This window comes from Lissotriton helveticus, chromosome 2_1 (assembly GCF_964261635.1).
Source record: "Lissotriton helveticus chromosome 2_1, aLisHel1.1, whole genome shotgun sequence".
Classification (NCBI taxonomy): Eukaryota; Metazoa; Chordata; class Amphibia; order Caudata; family Salamandridae; genus Lissotriton; species Lissotriton helveticus.
The window spans coordinates 1,127,374,108-1,127,400,276 of record NC_136059.1 but is presented as its reverse complement, the minus strand read 5'-3'; the positions used below and the strand labels follow the sequence as shown (position 1 = coordinate 1,127,400,276).

General features: G+C 48.4%; 1 protein-coding gene across 1 annotated transcript in view; it reads left to right on the top strand.

Annotated features, from left to right (window-relative positions):
• Positions 1–26,169, top strand: part of DENND4C (DENN domain containing 4C) — a 1,285,018-nt gene that overhangs the window by 719,977 nt on the left and 538,872 nt on the right. Inside the window, exon 22 of the mRNA XM_078675962.1 lies at positions 7,729–7,854. Coding sequence (XP_078532088.1) covers positions 7,729–7,854 — 126 coding nt within the window. The remainder of the gene's footprint in view (positions 1–7,728; positions 7,855–26,169) is intronic.

Genomic DNA, 26,169 nt, shown 5'->3' with positions numbered 1-26,169 from the left:
TCACTAAGCACTACTGCATGGACATCCTTTGCCTATTTGGTTCTTTCTGCAGGACTTTTTGGTGAGTAATTATTTCGCAGACCCACCTCCAGGTAGGTGTTGCTTGGGTATCTATTCTAAAGGAGGGTAATCTGTGGCTAGAAGTTTCTATCAGATGAACAAGTTACTTACATTCTATAACACCTTATCTTGTAGAGACTCTAGCTGCAGATTCCTCACCTACCCACCCGTCCTCCTTGCTCTGAAAACTGATTTGTAGTAGAAAGACTTCTTCCCTTTTCAGGGCCCTAGTTTACACAAGGTTGAGTTCTGAAAATACATATGTTTGTCTTGAATACTCACTTTTGAATTTTAGTATACCTGTAGTAATTCAAACAAGCGAAAGCTTCTACCTTAGCAGTATGGGATGTTCACAATAGAGCTACTTACAGGTAGCTAGAATGCTACCAGTAGCTTGCAAGAATCCTTGATTAGAGCATAGATCAATAGGCTTTCCCTTTCTCAAAATGTGTGCTTTTCCATCACCCGGAGTTTAGAGGACAATACACAAAGGGCTGGCCCTACATCTCTCCATACCTAACCAACACAATAGTTCACATTATCTCCCTCTGCAATTTTAGAAGTTATCTCCACAGTTTCTTTGAAAGATTGCACAGTTTACAGATCACAGTGCTGGGGTGTGAGGGGTCCTAAAAACAGCAGAGGGCATCAAGCTGATTTTGGACTAGCACAACATGAATCTAGTTCTACAGGGAACCCATTTTACATCATAACTTTTGCCTGGAATGCAGGCAGATCAGCTGGCATCTGTGGACCTCCTAGATGCAACGTTCTATGTGTTTTGAAAGAGCACCAGAAAATTGCAAGTCAACATTGCCATTTCACATGTTTCCCATTGGACATCCTTTATGCCTCAAGTTTATTTTCAAAGATGGTCTTTATAGTGCCATGCAATTTTAGACTTCATTCTCTTACATAGACTGTTGGCTGAACAGAGCTCAATGTTCATGGGATGTTTACAAATGCCTTTATATTATTTGCACCAGTCTTCCGGATTTGTGGTTCTTATTCAACAACCAAACACTCAGACAGCAGAAAGAAGGGAGGGATGGACAAATATTGCCTCCTGCAGAATTAAGAGATCCAGGACCCAAGGGAGCTAGAGACCAGTCAGTCAACACACTAATGGTCAGTAGGTTTTCAGGGAGCAACTCTAAGGTGCCCTCTGGGTGCATTTATTAATAAATCCAACACCGGCATCAGTGTGGGTTTATTAAGTCAAGATGCTTGGTACCAAACATCTGTATGTAAGCCATCACATAACTGGGGAACTCGTAATCATGAGTGTTCAGCCAATGTACTTGGTATGGCTTCCCTGTGGACTTGTGGTATCTAAGAGTGACCTTAGACATCACATAGACATATCCACTCAACCAGATATGCTAGTGACTTACCTATACCACATGCAGTGCTTTTCAGGCATGGCACACAGGCATGTGTGCCATGTCGACTCTTCACTTTTCTCTGCACTGAGACATGCAGGCTGCAATGGCAAATTGCATAAGCCTGGTGAGAGGCCTCTTCCGGTGGCACAGTTCGTGCTGCAGCCCTTAGGGCCCTCTTTAGACCCCATGCCCTAGGTACCAGGGGTATCATTTACTAGGGTCTTACATGAAGTGTAAAGTGGTGTCAATTTAGGAAAAAAACACTGTTACTGGGTACCTGGTTAGCAAGAACACAGTACACTTTCAGTCAAAGTTGCATCAGTTACGAGGCAAAATGTGGTGGGTAACTGTGTCAAAAGGGTAATTTTCCTACACAGGTGATTTGTGTCTGATGCAAATAGACTGAACAGTGGAAACCTGCAATTGGTGAAAATTGAACTATGACCTTTGTTCATTTTCTGCTCTTGAAAACCATAATACAAGTTACAACAATCTTGCGTTTCCCCTCGAGATGGAAATCTCTGGGAAGATGATGTCCAGAATGGCTAAACAGCCTAAAGACAGTACCTGCAACTTCTTTCTGCAAATAAGACATTGTCAGAGGACTTGGACTACTGTTCTCTAAAGAAAAATGGCTTTAAACTCCATATGGTTTATGTAGTCTGTCATTTCCTGACCTGTCCATAGGGGGAACACCCATCTCAACGCATGCATTACAACGCATGTGTTGACGTCGCATGCCGTCAAAACACATGCGACGTTACGACGCGTGCGTTCACTACGCACGCCATAAAATCGCATGCGACGTTACTACGCAGGCTTTTACACCGACGGGTCGTGCGCCCGGACGGTCGTGCACAAAGACTGGGAGTCAACGCTGAAATGACGAGGAGAGACAGGTAAGGATGACGCTGGATGGGGAGTGTAGTGGAGGGTACTATTTTAGGCTTTAGGGATTAGGGTTTAGGGCATTGGTCTTCTAGGGTTTAGGGTTAAGAGTGGTGTAGGGTACTGTTTTTGGCTTTGGGGGTTAGGGCTTAGGGTTAAGAGTGGTGTAGGGTACGGTGTTTAGCTTTAGGGGTTAGGGCTTCTAGGGATTAGGGTTAAGAGTGGTGTAGGGTACTGTTTTTGGCTTTGTTGGTTAGGGCTTTTAGGGCTTAGGGTTAAGAGTGGTGTAGGTAACTGTTTTGGGCTTTAGGGGTTAGGGCTTTTAGGGCTTAGGGTTACGAGTGGTGTAGGGTCTTCTTTTTGTCTTTATGGAGCACACTGACTAATTGCCACATATGCGCTGCGCAATGCTTTCTGCGGGGTGGGGGGTGGACGGGGGAGCTTGAGACACAAAAACCCCTGCTTTCCCTTCAGCATCGTACAGGGACAAAAAAACGGGGAAAAAAGCGTACTTGGAGACGTTGTAATGCGGTCTTCCATAGGGGGAAACAGATTGCCGTTGAAATGGTATGCGGAGGGAAAACACTCGATGTAACAGTAAATGCGATGTACAAACGGCGTGGTAAAAGCAAGCGTTGTAAGCGTTTGCGATGTCTCGTCATACATCCGTCCATAGTGGGTACAGCAGTCTGTCCATTGTGCTTCTCTGCTGCAAAAAGATGAGTCGGCCAACAACTTAGTGCAAGTGTCTGGTGAACAGACATTTGCCCTTTCAGGAGATTCTGAACCTGAAAGCAACGCAAATGAGAATCAACATTATTTTCTGAAATAAATAACTTTTGGAATTGTGGGTCTCAATGCTGACCCAATGGTCAACCAGATAAAGTTGCCCTCATTTCCAAGCAAGATGGACTTTATGAATGCAGGAAGGCACAAAGCTTAGGAAGACTTTGAAATCATCATGCTAATATTTGAATTCTCAAAGGAAAATTAAGATTGGTGTCTTGACTCCATTCTGCCCAGAGGAAGAAGTATCAATCCATGTGATGTCGTGAGAACAGCTCCATCAAATTGCATTCTCTGATGTAAAATCAATTGAGACTTTTCGATGCTTACTAAACTAATGTACACCTAGATTGGTTAGAATAAAAAATAAATCATTCGTGCGGAGACAAAGGACGGCGCTTAGCATCATTTTAAGAGCAAGCAGCTTTCTTTGTCATAGCACTCTTGACTCTATCCTCAATTCTTTATCGTTTGGATGATGTCTTGCCTTCTTGCCTCCTCTGAAAGATTGCGTGATCTTCGTTTATTTCTGTAAACATTAACTCTCAGGTACCACTGTCTAGTTTTCTTAAATAGAAAGAGTGCAGGAGCTTGACAGATTTCCATCGTAAGCATGAACTCTCTTGTAGTGTCAGCCAAAATCATTAGTTTATTAATTCATAGCTCTAAACTAGTAGCTTGAAATAACTTACGCTTTTAGCAAATCAAATTCTCTATTATTTATGATTTTCTTACTGTTTACAGTAAAGCAGCAAAAGCTATAATTGCCAAGTAGATAGGCTGTGGGATATTATTGGCTTACAATATGAGAAGACATTAACCTCCCTTGATATCTCGACTCATCTGAACCAAGGTAGAGTCTGTGGCTTATCAGTATATGTTCCTATTGTGGAGATTTGCTAAGCAGCTGCTTGTGCTGATCTACACAATGCCTCTAAGCACCTTTCTCCGGTGCATGTGCATCCTTCACCTAGGAAGCTATCCATATCCAGGATGCTTTAAGTCAGGTGTGGTATATGCTTGCTCCCTCCAGTGATCCTGGTCCGTTCAATCCAGCCTCCAACCAGTTCATAAGGTAAGAGCTGACTGGAGTGGCAGAAAAATAACCATCATGGTAAATACGGGGTTCTTCAATTTAGCTCTCCTTCTTTTAAAATTCTTTTCAACCATTATCTCATTAATTATATGCCTTGCTACAATCTTGTGTGGCAGGAAAAACATTTGGATAATGGGCTGTGGTGGTTGGTGATTCACAGTACACATTCAGGCTGCATCTTTGATGAAATATTTAAAATGAAAGCTATTTTTTGGAGAAGCTGTTTTTTGGGTCCTGCCTATGTGCAGCTATTCCCAACCAGTTGTAAAAGGCAGAGCCAAACATATGTACAGAAATCGCCATGATGATATGTTTTCCATTTCCTTAATTCAGTTAATAAGGGATCTGCAGGTGCTTTTGATTACCCAGCTGAGTAGAACAGAAAACCCTGCCAGGGTCAGTTTAAAGGTCCCACTAAGGGATCCTTACATTTAGACAACGGTGACAAGAAGTTACATATCAGAGCGGGCACAGATAGACATACACCTTTTGAAGAAAAATATATATTTTATTGATCATTGATTAAGCTGGATTTAATATAAAATATTCAAAGTGTGAGCTAGGAAAAACATATAAAATGCCAGTTCATTAAGAATCTGAGATATAGGGTGCTATACAATATTTACAATGACATACATCTATACAAGTCCCACACACTCCCACAGTCATCCACTGCAAATATTCTCACTCACAACCTCAATCAATACACTATTTTACACATTCACACACAAACAGTTATAAAGATGCATGGGAGCCTGCAGAGCAGATTAGACAATGGCTGCTAGGACTGAGATGGTAATATGGAGGCAACATAGGGTACATGAGATGGTGAAACATGGGTTGCATAGGTGCCATCCATATGGGTCACGCCAACGCGCGTTTCGATGCGATGCCTATTTAGGCTGCACCTTCATCAGGGCGAGGAGGGCCAAGGGTGGCAGGGACAAGTACACTGTGAATAAAGAGAAATTTAATTTTAAAAAGACATTCTTATGTACAGTGATCATTAGAATTTCTTCAACATGGTACTTTTAAATACTCAAAACATTTTCATATCATAAGTCTGGTTTCAAGATAACAATTTATACACAATAAACATTAGAAAAGGAAGGGATTTTTCTGGTACATAGTGCTGAAGAAAATAGCTCAAGGTGTATGTCACCGCTCTGATACGTGGGCGTCACTCGGTACAAATATAGGCTCCTCTCGGGGGGTGTGTTCACAGGGGCTCAGGCAAAACATTCATTCAGACATCATATCGCTTTGGGGGGGGGGGGTAGATCTCTATGGGCCAAGGGCCGTTTACTCTCAGTCACTACAGGTGAGATAATGGGTAGTTTGGTTGCTGGGTCAATGGAATAAACAATAGGGAACCGAATCTAACTACGCGATCGTTACATCAAGAACTTACCAATTTAACACACACAGTGCGAAGATTATATAGACGGGTCACCCCTTCGTGGAGTGACAGGTTCAGCTTGAGGGGAAGGCACTAAGCCGATTTGAAGTGCAGCCTCCGGATGATCTTTCTTCCCCTTTAGGTTCCCCGAGTGGTGGTTTCAACTTCCACAGGGCCCACAGGATGGGCAGGTCTGGGCATGACAAGAAGGAAGGACAGATCAGATAGAGTGCATCCGGGAACGTGGGCGGAATAGGTAGGGTTTAGGTAGGATCACAACTATAGGTTCCGTTCATTCAGGCAAATTATTTAATTTTTAATATAGTACATAAAGGTACCTGAGACGGGGAGGGGAGGGTTTGGATATTTCACCAGAGGACGGGTTCCTTGTTTATACAGCCGTTCCGTTAAGGATAATGATTTTAGGTTGACATCTGTAGGTCGCTCCAGATCAAGGGCCACCCCCTGCGGAGCACATAATTATGCATTAACGATACATATTAATGAGGCAGGGGCAGGGTGAGAGCGATACCAAACATGCAGACTTTCTAACGTTTATATAGCAGCATGTGCATTCAATGGTAAGGTCTATATATCAGAAAGGGATTAATAAGCTGTAAACCGTGAATTACAAAGCTGCTAGTGGAACTCACAGGATTTAGGGGTCCAGGTCAGCGTCCTCGGGAGGTGGAGCTCAAGTAGAGTCTTTGTAAATTACGTAGGTATGCTAGGTTCTCCTTCAGAGTGGAGCAGCGAGATGCGCCCTACAGGGATGACACATGGGTAAAATTCATCACAAGGGGATGAATTTGGTATGAAGGGAAGGGCAAGCAGGTGGGCTATGGGCGGTCTCTTACCTCGAACTGTAGGGGCAAGGACTCTCAGGACCATCAGTTCACTCCTGGCGGGGGATACGGATTGGTGCCGGGGGCGGTCCTGCCGAATGAGATAAGACAGCGGGTTAGCGAGGCTCAGTTGGGGGAATCGGCGTCCTTCCCATAGTCATCCTATCGTCAGGCGGGCGGTCTAATTACCTGATATGGGGGCGGTTGCACGGACCGCAGGGCGGCGTCCTCTTCAAAGGGTGCGAAAGCAGAGAGTGTCTCTAAATCACGGGGCTTTTATGTGGGGAATATGCCTAATAAATATCAGGTGTTTTGTGAGCGCATGAAAAGCGCAGACGGACTGAGGCTCTTAGAGAGATTACATAGCGGCCATAATGGATAGGGGAAAAGAATCGAAGGAGAGCATGATTTTTAAAGAGACCAAAGAACCATCACGGCGGCCATTTTGGAGTGGCTAGTCTTTAAGTAAAGTGGCCTGTAAGGGAATATAGGGCAGCAGTTCCAGTATAGCTGATGGTGAGGGGAACGAAGTATATAAACACACAAAAGGGCCTTATAATGGGGCAATATACCATGGGCATTCCTCATTATGACCTAGAAGTATTATGGCCTAAGAGGGAATAGAGAACAGCAGTTCCAGTAATGCTGATTATGTTGAGGACATGGTATATGGGTACACATGTGAGCCTCATAATAAGGCATTGTGCCATGGGCATTCCTCATTATGGCCTTTGGCGACTGAGTCGAACATAAATATCCAAAATACCTCCCTTTTTCTACGGAGGTTAGTAGAATCAACTCCGGGTTGGGCCACGATTTTCTCGAGTATGAACCATCGAAGGTCTTTTTCATTGTGGTCTTCGTCCAACCAATGGGAGACCAAGGGGGCAGATGTTTTTTCGTTTCGGATATTGGATTTATGCTCCCCAATCCTCAGGCGGCATTCCCGTCCCGTTTCTCCAATATATGGGAGATTACACGGGCAGAGGATCATGTAGACAACATTAGCCGTTCTGCAGTTTTGATTACCCAGCTATCATTGGCAAAAAGTGAACACTGAAGGCCGAAAAAATAAGGGGATTTTTAAGAGATTGTCCTGCAAAATATTAAAATCCATTAAATGTTTTGTTGTATTTTAGCAAGCCTCACAAAATGCTTTGCTTTATTATTTCATTATCACAGTACTTCAGGCAACTGGCTTTGGGTTTTGAAGGATTTCAGAAATGGAGAGCACTGCTTGATAAAATAATTTAATTTTTCATTCTGCAGGTGCCCAGTCGGATCAAGGCTATGGCTCCAAGGATGAACTTGTGAAGGATGATGCAGACTGCACGAATGTTACTGGATCGCTTATCGAAATTGATTCAGTTACTAAAGCAAAGGACCAAGCAGGAGGTAGTTATTCAATGTTAATATTTTTCCGTGGAAGTATAGTCTGTGTCTCACTCTTGTTACACTCTGCCTGATTTCTATGATGCTCTGAGACCGTATTTCCGTGCTATTGAAAAGTACATGGATAGATTCAGTTGGTTGTATATAGAATAAGGTCCATTTTGCACCACATCTGTTCAAATCATATAAGGCAAGACTGTAAAAAAGAGCTAAATAGCTAAATATTGAAGTCCAATGCTTATATTTACCACTTAAACACTACTGACCCTTCCCCACTCCATACATTTCCAACTTGATTACTTTTTTATTGAGTATAGTGCAGCATATTTAAGTAACAGTTCAAAGCCCTCCTCAGTAAATTTGTGTGCATCTTTGAAGCATGCGAGGCTGTAGATGCACATGCTCTGTATACTTCTTCCATCTAGTGATCTAGTGTTGCACTCAGACATTATAACAGAGCCGTGAGTCACTTGATATTCACCAGTTGCTCTTCCACCACCTTGGCCAGATTCACCACCTCCTCCACTTCTTCCAGAATGTTCTGAGAAGTCAGTCCATTCCGTTTCTGACCCAGGTGACCTGTATTGGGAGGGAAGGAAGACCCTTATGGCCAGCCTACTGGGGAGAGGATAAAGATTTCCCTGGGACAACAACTATGAGCCTACAGATGACCCAGAAGTAGAGCCTCACCCGGTCAAGCCATCTCCACCAGATGATACCACTGCATATCACGTGTCATTCAGGGAGAAAATTGTCGTCATTAAGTTGACATCCATGTCCTACAGGGAAAGGGTGACTGTAGGAGAGTAGGGTCTGCAATCCTATGATCACCCAGATTTTTGCTTTTTGCTGCACTGGTTTACGACTTTCCCTGGCTGTGGGCCTGCTAATCAGACCCCCAGCCTAGCTGTTCTCTCTATCCAAATTGTACTCAGGTACTGAATTGGCACTGGGCCCTCTCCAAGTCCCTGTACCCAGGGCTGAGGTGTACCCAGAAGTCTCCCAGGGGCTGAAGCATGTATTATGCCACCCCTGGATTGACTAACTAAAACTGACACAACTGGCTGCACGACAGCTGGGGCAAGGTGGTGTACTCACCCTTTGCTTTAGATATAGTATACCTATATCTAACCCTAAAATGGACACACAGATCTCCTATCAGTCACTCCTATGGCAGGCCTTAACAATCCTGAAGGCAGAGTGCTTGGAATCGTGTGAGATGGTGCTCTGGCATGAGCTGAGCCTGTCTGCGGCTTTCGGGATCTATCCCTTAGCCGTTTCCATGATATCGCATACCATATACTCTTAAGTGCATTATAATCCTCGCGGTTATGTGCCAACTCTGGTATCGCTTTATCAAAACATGTCGAGTAAGGTGTCATACGAATTGGAATACTAACCCCTCGCCAATTCTGGCGACGGGGTTAGCATTCCACCCTTCTAGAGGGACACGACATGCCTGTAACCTATAACCCGGTTAAAAGTCAGACAGAGCCTTAGCATCCACAAAATGGATGCTGCCACCGAGACACAAGTCTGCCCTCCTGCTGCTGGGAGTCCTCCCAGAGCAGGAGATAAGGACAAAGGGTTTCCTGCCAGGGGCGGTGCCAGCACCGTCCCAGACAGGGTTTTGTGTATTGTAGGTAGGCAGGGCTTTAGAGGAAGGTGACTGCAAGTAGCACCCCGGTGCTCACTGTGCATAGGCCGGCTTGAACCAGTTCCAGGGTCCCTCCAGACCCTGTGCTGGGGAAAAGCCCGCCAAGGAAGTGGGTGTAACCACCCCCCTCCTAGTCCCACCCATAGGGCAGGACTTAGTCGCGTGCCAGCCCCTTTTTACAGGATAAAGGTAGAGACTGGCCCCCTTCCAAATCAGATCATCTTTGAATCCTGAAACTACTTTCTGCGAAAGGAACTCAAGACTTCTTCCTAAGATTTCTCCCTTGTGACTAAGGAGTAGTCACCCTGCATCCGCAGGCACCATCTAAGAACACTGCGGTCTGCTGCAAGTCCTTCCTCCGGAATCCGACTGCCCAGCTCGACGAGAACCGGCTTCCCTGGCACCTCTGACCTCTACCCACCTCTACAGCCCAGCTGAGAACCGTGGGTGCGACGAGACCTCAAGGGACCGGCCATCTGCAAGACTGCACGACTTCTTTCCAGCAAGCCCGCCGAGTGAATTCCTGGTGAGTGCTTTGGGGTCCGAGAAGCCCCCACCCTGAGCAGCTCCAGCACCGAAGAGCAGCCCCCCAGCATCTCCACGATCTGCGTGGGGCCCTTCTGCTTTCCGCTGCTCACCGCGTTGTTTGGCTACTAGCCCGTTGGCTTGTGGCCTCCCTGACGACGCCCGACGACATTTCTGCTGCTGGTCTGGTTGCTCCAGACTGGCCCTTGCTCCCTTCCAGAAGAGGAGCACCCCGGACCCTCCTGGTCCACTCAAGACGCCATTTTGAGTCCACCGCGTGGGCTTGAATTAGCCAAGGCTTGTTGCCCAATCCTGGGTAACTTCGACGCCAACGACTTCATCCTTCGTGGGACAGCTCGCACCTCCATCCTGGTCGCCGACAACGCCTCCTGGTCCGAGAGACTGCAGAGCCCAGCAGTGCCCACTCACCTGACTGCGGTGACTTCGCCCGGTGCCATCCTGGTGCCCACTTAATCACTGGCTAGTGATTCAAGAACTTGGTCCCCTCTGCTTTCAGGTTTTCTTCTTCCTTGATCCAGGCTTGGATCCATCGAACTTTCCTTCACTGGTCGCCTGCCAGCAACTTCTTCCTTCCAGGCTCCTGGTCCGGCAACGAGATCCCCGACGTCTTTTCAGACCTATGCAGCTGCAGCCCCTGGGCTAGGTAACTTCGGCACTCCGGTGTCCCAGCATAGCCTCACTATCCAAGGGTCAGGATCCACTGTCATTTTCTCCCTACCAGGTCGGGTTCGCCCGTGAACACTAACTTTGTGAATTCTAGCTTCCATAGACTTTGTCCCGCATCCCGCGTGAGAGTGCACACTCTGCACCCGAGTCCCCTGGGCCTCCTAGTAGTAATCTAACGATTCCCTAGTCCAGTCCTAGCGATTCCAAAGCCTATTAGAACTGTTACTTACCTGCTAGTAATTCGCATTCCACTTTTAGCGTATATGGTTTTTCGTGCCCCTCGGGCATTTGTGTAACGTGCTAACTTAAAAGTATTTTCGTAAGAGTTTTGTTGTGTGCTTAGCACCCTGTCCTCATAAAGAGTACAGGGTTGTTGTGATTCTAATAAATACATTGTTTATTTTCATAACACTTGTGTGGTGTCCTTTCACTGGGTGTTCAAGGGGTAATGTGATGGTAAAACAGCTGGCTTAACACGCCCTCTAGAGTCTTAGCCTTAGACTGCTCGTATCCATGCTACTAGGATAGCTGGTCTATAAGGTTGACTTACAACCAATCATCAATAAGGGTTGTTTGGACTGATATATAGTGATCACTAGAATAGTGAACACTGCACATCAGGCCAACTTCTCACATTGGTGAGCAGCGGTTGGGATTTGAGCTTGCTGTTGTTTTACCACACATGCCCTAAGAATATCTTGTGAGAGATCACATAAGTACTAAAGGTACATATAACTTAGCTTAGAATACTCTGAGTTCTACTGAACCAGCTGTTGTAGCTCCTAGGGCCTAGCACACCCTAAACTACAACTCTAGCAAGGGATCAGTAGGCAAACATATAGTGTAGGTAAGTGCACCACTTACACCTCACTAGAAAAGCATGTCGACTCAGGGGGACTCTACTGAGACTCCCCTGGTCAGTGTTGACCCTCCACAGGTCACTTCAAGATATGCAGCTCTCAGTTTTCAGGAGATGAGACAAATCTGTGTCTCCAGGAAACTGAAGCAGGGGTCTAACCCCACCATTCCCTTTCTGATAGGTCTCTTAGAGACATATGATGCCAGAAAGCTCTCTCAGTTACATGAGAGCATGCCAGCCTTAGAGGGAACCTCTGGGGATCCAGACCTCCCCAACACTGATTCAGCAGTTGAGGAGGAGGATCAGGAGGTACTCTCTGGGGATGAGGTAGACAAAGGTCTTGAGGTAGTCAGAAGGCTAACTAGGACCAACTTAGACTTACTTGGGCTAGGATCTGGGGGCCCCCCAGTACTAACCCGAAGTGGGCCTAACCTTGGAGTTAGGAGAGATAGATCTCTTTCTAGGGACTCCAATAGATCTCTGCACTCTAATGCCTCTTCTCAGGGGAGAAGGAATCCTCCACAGAGGAGATTTACTTCCCCTCAGAGAAAGGAGCATGAAGCTAGGATGAGACAAGCTGAACTGAGGATTGAAAGGGAAGAAATTGCCCTGGCCAAAGAGAAGCTTGCCCTGGCAAGAGAGCAGCAGATGAGTGGGCTAGCTCCCACTGGTGGCAGCAATCTCCCAAGAGATAGAGAGAAGGGTTTAGATACTAAACACCTGACTAAAATAGTGCCCCCCTTTAAGCAAGGGGATGACATCCAGAAATGGATGGCTGCTCTGGAGAGGGCCTGCACTGTGCAGAACATTCCCCAGAGTCAGTGGGCAGCTATACTGTGGCTCTCCTTTGATGGTAAAGGTAGAGATAAGCTCCTCACTACAAGAGTGGAGGATGCTAACAATTACCAGGTCCTGAAGAATACACTGGTTGATGGGTTTGGTTTAACCACTGAGCAGTACAGGTTGCTGTTCAGAGACACCCAGAAAACTCAGTCTCAGGACTGGTCTGATTTTGTGGATTGTGCCACTAAGGCTTTGGAGGGCTGGTTGCTGGGTAGCAAGGTTACAGATTACACAGGATTGTATAATCTAATGATGAGAGAACAAATTTTGAACAATTGTCAGAACCAGTTGCTGCACCAGCACCTTGTTGATTCAGATCTGACCTCTCCCCAAGAATTGGGAAAGAAGGCAGACAAATGGGTCAGGACAAGGATCAAGCAGAACCAGAACCAGAACCAGGGTGGTCAGAAGAAAGCAGACCAGAAGGGTAATGTTAAGAATGAGCAAAATGACCAGAAGTCTTCACCAGGTCCCCAACAAACCAAAGAGGGTGGGGGTCAGGCTTCCCAGAAGAAGAAGACTCAAGAAGGCCAGTCCAAAAGGTGGTGCCAGTACTGCAAAAGTAAATCTCACTGGTTTAGTGAGTGCACCAAAAGAGGAGGAGGACAAACTCCTACCACTACAGCTCCTAAAGCAACTGCACCCCCTAGTACAGTCAGTAGTGGTAGTGTCACTCCCAAGGCATTAGTTGGGTTAACCTTGGGTACTGAGGGGTCTGACAACTTAGTTGGCACACTCACTCAGGCTGTCCTTGTCTGTACAGGGGATATGGATATGTCCCCTGAAATAAGTCCCAATACCTTGGGCAAATACAGGCAGACACCTTTGATTAATGGCAAAATGGCTCAGGCCTATAGGGACACTTGTGCCAGTGTCACCATGGTGACACCTAACTTTGTGGACCCTGGACAGATCATGCCAGGTACTGATTTCCTGGTGACCAATGCCAGCAATGTCACTACTAGTCATAGTGTGGCAATTGTAGCTTTCTCCTGGGGTGGAGTGAAGGGACAAAAGAAAGTTGTAGTCAGTTCAGACCTCCCAGTTGATTGTTTGTTGGGCAATGATTTGGAGTCATCACAATGGTCAGAAGTGGAGCAGAGGACTCACATGGAGATGTTAGGCTTGCCAGCACATGTGCTTGCTGTGACTAGGTCACAGGCCAGAAAATGCCCCACTGAACAGGTGCTGGATCCTGAAATTATGGACCAGACACCTCCCAAGAAGAAGAGCAGTAAGGGTAAGGCTTTGCCTTCCCCCTTGCCCCAGGTTGAGGATCAAGTCTCTGAGGAGGCTGATCTAGCAGAGCTGAGGGAAACTGAGCCTAAAGAGCTTGAACTTGATCAAGTTGAGTTTCTGGGCTCAGGGGGACCCTCCAGAGCAGACCTGGGGAAGGAACAGTTGAGCTGCCCTTCCCTTGAACCCCTCAGACAGCAGGCTGCTGCTGAGGCTGCAGGGAATGCCACAGGTGCCCACAGGGTATACTGGGAAGATGGACTCCTGTACTCTGAGTCAAGAGACCCCAAGCCTGGTGCAACCAGGAGGCTGGTCATCCCCTTGTCTCTGAGAGGTTTCCTTCTCACCTTGGCCCATGAGATTCCCCTTGCAGGTCATTTAGGTCAGACAAAGACTTGGGACAGGCTTGTCTCACACTTTCACTGGCCCCATATGAATGAGAATACCAAGGAGTTTTGTCGCTCATGTGTCACTTGCCAAGCCAGTGGTAAGTCAGGTGGCACAACAAAGGCCCCCCTCATACCACTACCTGTGGTGGGGGTTCCCTTTGAAAGAGTGGGGATTGACATTGTTGGTCCAATGGAACCCCAGACAGCATCAGGACACAAGTTTATACTGGTGGTGGTGGACCATGCCACCAGGTATCCTGAGGCTATTCCCCTTAGGACCACTACAGCCCCTGTAGTGGCAAGAGCCCTAGTTGGAGTGTTCTCCAGAGTGGGTTTCCCTAAGGAGGTCGTTTCTGACAGAGGTACAAACTTCATGTCAGGATATCTGACTGCCATGTGGAAAGAGTGTGGTGTGAACTACAAGTTCACCACACCCTATCATCCACAATGCAATGGGCTTGTTGAGAGATTCAACAGGACCCTGAAAGGGATGATTCATGGACTACCTGAACCTCTTAGGAGAAGATGGGATGTCCTGATCCCCTGCCTCTTGTTTGCTTACAGAGAGGTCCCACAGAAGGGGGTTGGCTACAGCCCTTTTGAGCTTCTGTATGGGCATCCTGTAAGGGGACCCCTGTGTTTGGTGAAGGAAGGATGGGAGAGACCTCTCAAAAAGCCTGCAACCAACATAGTGGACTATGTACTTGGTCTCCGCTCCAGGATGGCTGAGTACATGGAAAAGGCATCTAAAAACCTTGAGGCCAGCCAGGAACTTCAAAAAGCTTGGCATGACCAAAAGGCTGTACTGACTGTGTACCAGCCAGGACAGAAGGTGTGGGTGCTGGAGCCAGTGGCCCCAGCAGCTCTGAAAGACAAATGGTCTGGGCCCCACACCATCATTGAGCAAAAGGGAGAGGTTACCTACTTGGTGGACCTTGGAACTCCCAGGAGCCCTCTCAGAGTGCTCCATGTTAACAGGCTCAAAGCATATGTTGACAGGAAGGACATGAGCTTGCTCATGGCCACAGATGAGGGACAGGAGGAAGAGAGTGACCCTCTCCCAGACCTGCTCACTCAGAATCCTGATGATGGATCAGTTGATGGTGTTGTCTTTTGTGGCAGCCTCACTGAACATCAGCAACAGGATTGCAGGCAAGTTCTGCAATCCTTTCGACATATGTTCTCTCTGACACCCAGCCAAACTGATTGGTGTACCCATGATGTTGACACTGGAGACAGTCTGCCTGTCAAGAGTAAAATCTACAGACAGCCTGATCATGTTAGAGACTGCATCAAAACTGAAGTGCAGAAAATGTTGGAACTGGGAGTCATTGAGCCCTCAGATAGCCCTTGGGCTAGCCCAGTAGTTCTAGTGCCAAAGCCTCACACCCAGGGTGGTAAGAGAGAGATGAGGTTTTGCGTAGACTACAGAGGCCTCAATGCAGTCACTAAGACTGATGCCCACCCAATACCAAGAGCAGATGAGCTTATAGATAGATTGGCTTCTGCCAACTTCTTAAGCACATTTGATTTGACAGCTGGGTATTGGCAAATCAGGTTAGCTGAGGAAGCCAAACCTAAGACAGCATTTTCTACCCCTGGAGGGCATTATCAATTTGTGGTAATGCCCTTTGGACTGAAAAATGCACCTGCCACCTTCCAAAGGTTGGTGAATCAAGTCCTCACTGGGCTGGATGACTTCTGTGCAGCTTATCTTGACGATATTGCTGTCTTTAGCTCCACCTGGGAGGATCACCTGGTCCACCTGAGGAAAGTGTTAGAGGCCCTGCAAAAGGCAGGCCTCACTATCAAGGCCACAAAGTGCCAGATAGGGCAGTCACAGGTTGTCTACCTGGGCCACCTTGTAGGTGGAGGCCAGGTTCAGCCACTGGAGAGTAAGATACAGGCCATCAAGGACTGGACTCCTCCAATCACCCAGACTCAGGTTCGAGCTTTCTTGGGCCTGACTGGGTACTATAGGAAGTTTGTCAGAAATTATGGGTCCATAGTGACCCCCCTTAATGACCTGACAAGCAAAAAGATGCCAAAGAAAGTTCAGTGGACAGCAAGCTGTCAGAAAGCATTCAATGACCTAAAGCAGGCCATGTGCACAGCACCTATCCTCAAGAGTCCAGATTACTCCAAGCCATTCATTGTCCAAACAGATGCTTCTGAGTTGGGTGTGGGAGCTGTTCTGTCTCAACTGAATTTTGATGGTAATGATCAGCCTATTGCTTTCATTAGCAGGAGGTTGACACCCAGAGAGAAAAATTGGTCAGCTATTGAGAGGGAGGCCTTTGCTGTGGTCTGGGCCCTGAAGAAGCTGAGGGCCTACTTGTTTGGCACTCACTTCACCATTCAGACAGACCATAAGCCCCTCTTGTGGCTAAATCAGATGAAGGGTGAAAACCCCAAACTGCTTAGGTGGTCCATTTCCCTACAGGGGATGGATTTTACAGTGGAGCATAGACCTGGGACTGATCACAGCAATGCTGATGGGCTCTCCAGGTATTTCCACTTAGAGCAAGAAGACTCACCTGGTCAAGGTTAGTTTATTGTCCCAAAGTTTGGGGGGGGGGTCATGTAGGAGAGTAGGGTCTGCAATCCTATGATCACCCAGATTTTTGCTTTTTGCTGCACTGGTTTACGACTTTCCCTGGCTGTGGGCCTGCTAATCAGACCCCCAGCCTAGCTGTTCTCTCTATCCAAATTGTACTCAGGTACTGAATTGGCACTGGGCCCTCTCCAAGTCCCTGTACCCAGGGCTGAGGTGTACCCAGAAGTCTCCCAGGGGCTGAAGCATGTATTATGCCACCCCTGGATTGACTAACTAAAACTGACACAACTGGCTGCACGACAGCTGGGGCAAGGTGGTGTACTCACCCTTTGCTTTAGATATAGTATACCTATATCTAACCCTAAAATGGACACACAGATCTCCTATCAGTCACTCCTATGGCAGGCCTTAACAATCCTGAAGGCAGAGTGCTTGGAATCGTGTGAGATGGTGCTCTGGCATGAGCTGAGCCTGTCTGCGGCTTTCGGGATCTATCCCTTAGCCGTTTCCATGATATCGCATACCATATACTCTTAAGTGCATTATAATCCTCGCGGTTATGTGCCAACTCTGGTATCGCTTTATCAAAACATGTCGAGTAAGGTGTCATACGAATTGGAATACTAACCCCTCGCCAATTCTGGCGACGGGGTTAGCATTCCACCCTTCTAGAGGGACACGACATGCCTGTAACCTATAACCCGGTTAAAAGTCAGACAGAGCCTTAGCATCCACAAAATGGATGCTGCCACCGAGACACAAGTCTGCCCTCCTGCTGCTGGGAGTCCTCCCAGAGCAGGAGATAAGGACAAAGGGTTTCCTGCCAGGGGCGGTGCCAGCACCGTCCCAGACAGGGTTTTGTGTATTGTAGGTAGGCAGGGCTTTAGAGGAAGGTGACTGCAAGTAGCACCCCGGTGCTCACTGTGCATAGGCCGGCTTGAACCAGTTCCAGGGTCCCTCCAGACCCTGTGCTGGGGAAAAGCCCGCCAAGGAAGTGGGTGTAACCACCCCCCTCCTAGTCCCACCCATAGGGCAGGACTTAGTCGCGTGCCAGCCCCTTTTTACAGGATAAAGGTAGAGACTGGCCCCCTTCCAAATCAGATCATCTTTGAATCCTGAAACTACTTTCTGCGAAAGGAACTCAAGACTTCTTCCTAAGATTTCTCCCTTGTGACTAAGGAGTAGTCACCCTGCATCCGCAGGCACCATCTAAGAACACTGCGGTCTGCTGCAAGTCCTTCCTCCGGAATCCGACTGCCCAGCTCGACGAGAACCGGCTTCCCTGGCACCTCTGACCTCTACCCACCTCTACAGCCCAGCTGAGAACCGTGGGTGCGACGAGACCTCAAGGGACCGGCCATCTGCAAGACTGCACGACTTCTTTCCAGCAAGCCCGCCGAGTGAATTCCTGGTGAGTGCTTTGGGGTCCGAGAAGCCCCCACCCTGAGCAGCTCCAGCACCGAAGAGCAGCCCCCCAGCATCTCCACGATCTGCGTGGGGCCCTTCTGCTTTCCGCTGCTCACCGCGTTGTTTGGCTACTAGCCCGTTGGCTTGTGGCCTCCCTGACGACGCCCGACGACATTTCTGCTGCTGGTCTGGTTGCTCCAGACTGGCCCTTGCTCCCTTCCAGAAGAGGAGCACCCCGGACCCTCCTGGTCCACTCAAGACGCCATTTTGAGTCCACCGCGTGGGCTTGAATTAGCCAAGGCTTGTTGCCCAATCCTGGGTAACTTCGACGCCAACGACTTCATCCTTCGTGGGACAGCTCGCACCTCCATCCTGGTCGCCGACAACGCCTCCTGGTCCGAGAGACTGCAGAGCCCAGCAGTGCCCACTCACCTGACTGCGGTGACTTCGCCCGGTGCCATCCTGGTGCCCACTTAATCACTGGCTAGTGATTCAAGAACTTGGTCCCCTCTGCTTTCAGGTTTTCTTCTTCCTTGATCCAGGCTTGGATCCATCGAACTTTCCTTCACTGGTCGCCTGCCAGCAACTTCTTCCTTCCAGGCTCCTGGTCCGGCAACGAGATCCCCGACGTCTTTTCAGACCTATGCAGCTGCAGCCCCTGGGCTAGGTAACTTCGGCACTCCGGTGTCCCAGCATAGCCTCACTATCCAAGGGTCAGGATCCACTGTCATTTTCTCCCTACCAGGTCGGGTTCGCCCGTGAACACTAACTTTGTGAATTCTAGCTTCCATAGACTTTGTCCCGCATCCCGCGTGAGAGTGCACACTCTGCACCCGAGTCCCCTGGGCCTCCTAGTAGTAATCTAACGATTCCCTAGTCCAGTCCTAGCGATTCCAAAGCCTATTAGAACTGTTACTTACCTGCTAGTAATTCGCATTCCACTTTTAGCGTATATGGTTTTTCGTGCCCCTCGGGCATTTGTGTAACGTGCTAACTTAAAAGTATTTTCGTAAGAGTTTTGTTGTGTGCTTAGCACCCTGTCCTCATAAAGAGTACAGGGTTGTTGTGATTCTAATAAATACATTGTTTATTTTCATAACACTTGTGTGGTGTCCTTTCACTGGGTGTTCAAGGGGTAATGTGATGGTAAAACAGCTGGCTTAACACGCCCTCTAGAGTCTTAGCCTTAGACTGCTCGTATCCATGCTACTAGGATAGCTGGTCTATAAGGTTGACTTACAACCAATCATCAATAAGGGTTGTTTGGACTGATATATAGTGATCACTAGAATAGTGAACACTGCACATCAGGCCAACTTCTCACATTGGTGAGCAGCGGTTGGGATTTGAGCTTGCTGTTGTTTTACCACACATGCCCTAAGAATATCTTGTGAGAGATCACATAAGTACTAAAGGTACATATAACTTAGCTTAGAATACTCTGAGTTCTACTGAACCAGCTGTTGTAGCTCCTAGGGCCTAGCACACCCTAAACTACAACTCTAGCAAGGGATCAGTAGGCAAACATATAGTGTAGGTAAGTGCACCACTTACACCTCACTAGAAAAGCATGTCGACTCAGGGGGACTCTACTGAGACTCCCCTGGTCAGTGTTGACCCTCCACAGGTCACTTCAAGATATGCAGCTCTCAGTTTTCAGGAGATGAGACAAATCTGTGTCTCCAGGAAACTGAAGCAGGGGTCTAACCCCACCATTCCCTTTCTGATAGGTCTCTTAGAGACATATGATGCCAGAAAGCTCTCTCAGTTACATGAGAGCATGCCAGCCTTAGAGGGAACCTCTGGGGATCCAGACCTCCCCAACACTGATTCAGCAGTTGAGGAGGAGGATCAGGAGGTACTCTCTGGGGATGAGGTAGACAAAGGTCTTGAGGTAGTCAGAAGGCTAACTAGGACCAACTTAGACTTACTTGGGCTAGGATCTGGGGGCCCCCCAGTACTAACCCGAAGTGGGCCTAACCTTGGAGTTAGGAGAGATAGATCTCTTTCTAGGGACTCCAATAGATCTCTGCACTCTAATGCCTCTTCTCAGGGGAGAAGGAATCCTCCACAGAGGAGATTTACTTCCCCTCAGAGAAAGGAGCATGAAGCTAGGATGAGACAAGCTGAACTGAGGATTGAAAGGGAAGAAATTGCCCTGGCCAAAGAGAAGCTTGCCCTGGCAAGAGAGCAGCAGATGAGTGGGCTAGCTCCCACTGGTGGCAGCAATCTCCCAAGAGATAGAGAGAAGGGTTTAGATACTAAACACCTGACTAAAATAGTGCCCCCCTTTAAGCAAGGGGATGACATCCAGAAATGGATGGCTGCTCTGGAGAGGGCCTGCACTGTGCAGAACATTCCCCAGAGTCAGTGGGCAGCTATACTGTGGCTCTCCTTTGATGGTAAAGGTAGAGATAAGCTCCTCACTACAAGAGTGGAGGATGCTAACAATTACCAGGTCCTGAAGAATACACTGGTTGATGGGTTTGGTTTAACCACTGAGCAGTACAGGTTGCTGTTCAGAGACACCCAGAAAACTCAGTCTCAGGACTGGTCTGATTTTGTGGATTGTGCCACTAAGGCTTTGGAGGGCTGGTTGCTGGGTAGCAAGGTTACAGATTACACAGGATTGTATAATCTAATGATGAGAGAACAAATTTTGAACAATTGTCAGAACCAGTTGCTGCACCAGCACCTTGTTGATTCAGATCTGACCTCTCCCCAAGAATTGGGAAAGAAGGCAGACAAATGGGTCAGGACAAGGATCAAGCAGAACCAGAACCAGAACCAGGGTGGTCAGAAGAAAGCAGACCAGAAGGGTAATGTTAAGAATGAGCAAAATGACCAGAAGTCTTCACCAGGTCCCCAACAAACCAAAGAGGGTGGGGGTCAGGCTTCCCAGAAGAAGAAGACTCAAGAAGGCCAGTCCAAAAGGTGGTGCCAGTACTGCAAAAGTAAATCTCACTGGTTTAGTGAGTGCACCAAAAGAGGAGGAGGACAAACTCCTACCACTACAGCTCCTAAAGCAACTGCACCCCCTAGTACAGTCAGTAGTGGTAGTGTCACTCCCAAGGCATTAGTTGGGTTAACCTTGGGTACTGAGGGGTCTGACAACTTAGTTGGCACACTCACTCAGGCTGTCCTTGTCTGTACAGGGGATATGGATATGTCCCCTGAAATAAGTCCCAATACCTTGGGCAAATACAGGCAGACACCTTTGATTAATGGCAAAATGGCTCAGGCCTATAGGGACACTTGTGCCAGTGTCACCATGGTGACACCTAACTTTGTGGACCCTGGACAGATCATGCCAGGTACTGATTTCCTGGTGACCAATGCCAGCAATGTCACTACTAGTCATAGTGTGGCAATTGTAGCTTTCTCCTGGGGTGGAGTGAAGGGACAAAAGAAAGTTGTAGTCAGTTCAGACCTCCCAGTTGATTGTTTGTTGGGCAATGATTTGGAGTCATCACAATGGTCAGAAGTGGAGCAGAGGACTCACATGGAGATGTTAGGCTTGCCAGCACATGTGCTTGCTGTGACTAGGTCACAGGCCAGAAAATGCCCCACTGAACAGGTGCTGGATCCTGAAATTATGGACCAGACACCTCCCAAGAAGAAGAGCAGTAAGGGTAAGGCTTTGCCTTCCCCCTTGCCCCAGGTTGAGGATCAAGTCTCTGAGGAGGCTGATCTAGCAGAGCTGAGGGAAACTGAGCCTAAAGAGCTTGAACTTGATCAAGTTGAGTTTCTGGGCTCAGGGGGACCCTCCAGAGCAGACCTGGGGAAGGAACAGTTGAGCTGCCCTTCCCTTGAACCCCTCAGACAGCAGGCTGCTGCTGAGGCTGCAGGGAATGCCACAGGTGCCCACAGGGTATACTGGGAAGATGGACTCCTGTACTCTGAGTCAAGAGACCCCAAGCCTGGTGCAACCAGGAGGCTGGTCATCCCCTTGTCTCTGAGAGGTTTCCTTCTCACCTTGGCCCATGAGATTCCCCTTGCAGGTCATTTAGGTCAGACAAAGACTTGGGACAGGCTTGTCTCACACTTTCACTGGCCCCATATGAATGAGAATACCAAGGAGTTTTGTCGCTCATGTGTCACTTGCCAAGCCAGTGGTAAGTCAGGTGGCACAACAAAGGCCCCCCTCATACCACTACCTGTGGTGGGGGTTCCCTTTGAAAGAGTGGGGATTGACATTGTTGGTCCAATGGAACCCCAGACAGCATCAGGACACAAGTTTATACTGGTGGTGGTGGACCATGCCACCAGGTATCCTGAGGCTATTCCCCTTAGGACCACTACAGCCCCTGTAGTGGCAAGAGCCCTAGTTGGAGTGTTCTCCAGAGTGGGTTTCCCTAAGGAGGTCGTTTCTGACAGAGGTACAAACTTCATGTCAGGATATCTGACTGCCATGTGGAAAGAGTGTGGTGTGAACTACAAGTTCACCACACCCTATCATCCACAATGCAATGGGCTTGTTGAGAGATTCAACAGGACCCTGAAAGGGATGATTCATGGACTACCTGAACCTCTTAGGAGAAGATGGGATGTCCTGATCCCCTGCCTCTTGTTTGCTTACAGAGAGGTCCCACAGAAGGGGGTTGGCTACAGCCCTTTTGAGCTTCTGTATGGGCATCCTGTAAGGGGACCCCTGTGTTTGGTGAAGGAAGGATGGGAGAGACCTCTCAAAAAGCCTGCAACCAACATAGTGGACTATGTACTTGGTCTCCGCTCCAGGATGGCTGAGTACATGGAAAAGGCATCTAAAAACCTTGAGGCCAGCCAGGAACTTCAAAAAGCTTGGCATGACCAAAAGGCTGTACTGACTGTGTACCAGCCAGGACAGAAGGTGTGGGTGCTGGAGCCAGTGGCCCCAGCAGCTCTGAAAGACAAATGGTCTGGGCCCCACACCATCATTGAGCAAAAGGGAGAGGTTACCTACTTGGTGGACCTTGGAACTCCCAGGAGCCCTCTCAGAGTGCTCCATGTTAACAGGCTCAAAGCATATGTTGACAGGAAGGACATGAGCTTGCTCATGGCCACAGATGAGGGACAGGAGGAAGAGAGTGACCCTCTCCCAGACCTGCTCACTCAGAATCCTGATGATGGATCAGTTGATGGTGTTGTCTTTTGTGGCAGCCTCACTGAACATCAGCAACAGGATTGCAGGCAAGTTCTGCAATCCTTTCGACATATGTTCTCTCTGACACCCAGCCAAACTGATTGGTGTACCCATGATGTTGACACTGGAGACAGTCTGCCTGTCAAGAGTAAAATCTACAGACAGCCTGATCATGTTAGAGACTGCATCAAAACTGAAGTGCAGAAAATGTTGGAACTGGGAGTCATTGAGCCCTCAGATAGCCCTTGGGCTAGCCCAGTAGTTCTAGTGCCAAAGCCTCACACCCAGGGTGGTAAGAGAGAGATGAGGTTTTGCGTAGACTACAGAGGCCTCAATGCAGTCACTAAGACTGATGCCCACCCAATACCAAGAGCAGATGAGCTTATAGATAGATTGGCTTCTGCCAACTTCTTAAGCACATTTGATTTGACAGCTGGGTATTGGCAAATCAGGTTAGCTGAGGAAGCCAAACCTAAGACAGCATTTTCTACCCCTGGAGGGCATTATCAATTTGTGGTAATGCCCTTTGGACTGAAAAATGCACCTGCCACCTTCCAAAGGTTGGTGAATCAAGTCCTCACTGGGCTGGATGACTTCTGTGCAGCTTATCTTGACGATATTGCTGTCTTTAGCTCCACCTGGGAGGATCACCTGGTCCACCTGAGGAAAGTGTTAGAGGCCCTGCAAAAGGCAGGCCTCACTATCAAGGCCACAAAGTGCCAGATAGGGCAGTCACAGGTTGTCTACCTGGGCCACCTTGTAGGTGGAGGCCAGGTTCAGCCACTGGAGAGTAAGATACAGGCCATCAAGGACTGGACTCCTCCAATCACCCAGACTCAGGTTCGAGCTTTCTTGGGCCTGACTGGGTACTATAGGAAGTTTGTCAGAAATTATGGGTCCATAGTGACCCCCCTTAATGACCTGACAAGCAAAAAGATGCCAAAGAAAGTTCAGTGGACAGCAAGCTGTCAGAAAGCATTCAATGACCTAAAGCAGGCCATGTGCACAGCACCTATCCTCAAGAGTCCAGATTACTCCAAGCCATTCATTGTCCAAACAGATGCTTCTGAGTTGGGTGTGGGAGCTGTTCTGTCTCAACTGAATTTTGATGGTAATGATCAGCCTATTGCTTTCATTAGCAGGAGGTTGACACCCAGAGAGAAAAATTGGTCAGCTATTGAGAGGGAGGCCTTTGCTGTGGTCTGGGCCCTGAAGAAGCTGAGGGCCTACTTGTTTGGCACTCACTTCACCATTCAGACAGACCATAAGCCCCTCTTGTGGCTAAATCAGATGAAGGGTGAAAACCCCAAACTGCTTAGGTGGTCCATTTCCCTACAGGGGATGGATTTTACAGTGGAGCATAGACCTGGGACTGATCACAGCAATGCTGATGGGCTCTCCAGGTATTTCCACTTAGAGCAAGAAGACTCACCTGGTCAAGGTTAGTTTATTGTCCCAAAGTTTGGGGGGGGGGTCATGTAGGAGAGTAGGGTCTGCAATCCTATGATCACCCAGATTTTTGCTTTTTGCTGCACTGGTTTACGACTTTCCCTGGCTGTGGGCCTGCTAATCAGACCCCCAGCCTAGCTGTTCTCTCTATCCAAATTGTACTCAGGTACTGAATTGGCACTGGGCCCTCTCCAAGTCCCTGTACCCAGGGCTGAGGTGTACCCAGAAGTCTCCCAGGGGCTGAAGCATGTATTATGCCACCCCTGGATTGACTAACTAAAACTGACACAACTGGCTGCACGACAGCTGGGGCAAGGTGGTGTACTCACCCTTTGCTTTAGATATAGTATACCTATATCTAACCCTAAAATGGACACACAGATCTCCTATCAGTCACTCCTATGGCAGGCCTTAACAATCCTGAAGGCAGAGTGCTTGGAATCGTGTGAGATGGTGCTCTGGCATGAGCTGAGCCTGTCTGCGGCTTTCGGGATCTATCCCTTAGCCGTTTCCATGATATCGCATACCATATACTCTTAAGTGCATTATAATCCTCGCGGTTATGTGCCAACTCTGGTATCGCTTTATCAAAACATGTCGAGTAAGGTGTCATACGAATTGGAATACTAACCCCTCGCCAATTCTGGCGACGGGGTTAGCATTCCACCCTTCTAGAGGGACACGACATGCCTGTAACCTATAACCCGGTTAAAAGTCAGACAGAGCCTTAGCATCCACAAAATGGATGCTGCCACCGAGACACAAGTCTGCCCTCCTGCTGCTGGGAGTCCTCCCAGAGCAGGAGATAAGGACAAAGGGTTTCCTGCCAGGGGCGGTGCCAGCACCGTCCCAGACAGGGTTTTGTGTATTGTAGGTAGGCAGGGCTTTAGAGGAAGGTGACTGCAAGTAGCACCCCGGTGCTCACTGTGCATAGGCCGGCTTGAACCAGTTCCAGGGTCCCTCCAGACCCTGTGCTGGGGAAAAGCCCGCCAAGGAAGTGGGTGTAACCACCCCCCTCCTAGTCCCACCCATAGGGCAGGACTTAGTCGCGTGCCAGCCCCTTTTTACAGGATAAAGGTAGAGACTGGCCCCCTTCCAAATCAGATCATCTTTGAATCCTGAAACTACTTTCTGCGAAAGGAACTCAAGACTTCTTCCTAAGATTTCTCCCTTGTGACTAAGGAGTAGTCACCCTGCATCCGCAGGCACCATCTAAGAACACTGCGGTCTGCTGCAAGTCCTTCCTCCGGAATCCGACTGCCCAGCTCGACGAGAACCGGCTTCCCTGGCACCTCTGACCTCTACCCACCTCTACAGCCCAGCTGAGAACCGTGGGTGCGACGAGACCTCAAGGGACCGGCCATCTGCAAGACTGCACGACTTCTTTCCAGCAAGCCCGCCGAGTGAATTCCTGGTGAGTGCTTTGGGGTCCGAGAAGCCCCCACCCTGAGCAGCTCCAGCACCGAAGAGCAGCCCCCCAGCATCTCCACGATCTGCGTGGGGCCCTTCTGCTTTCCGCTGCTCACCGCGTTGTTTGGCTACTAGCCCGTTGGCTTGTGGCCTCCCTGACGACGCCCGACGACATTT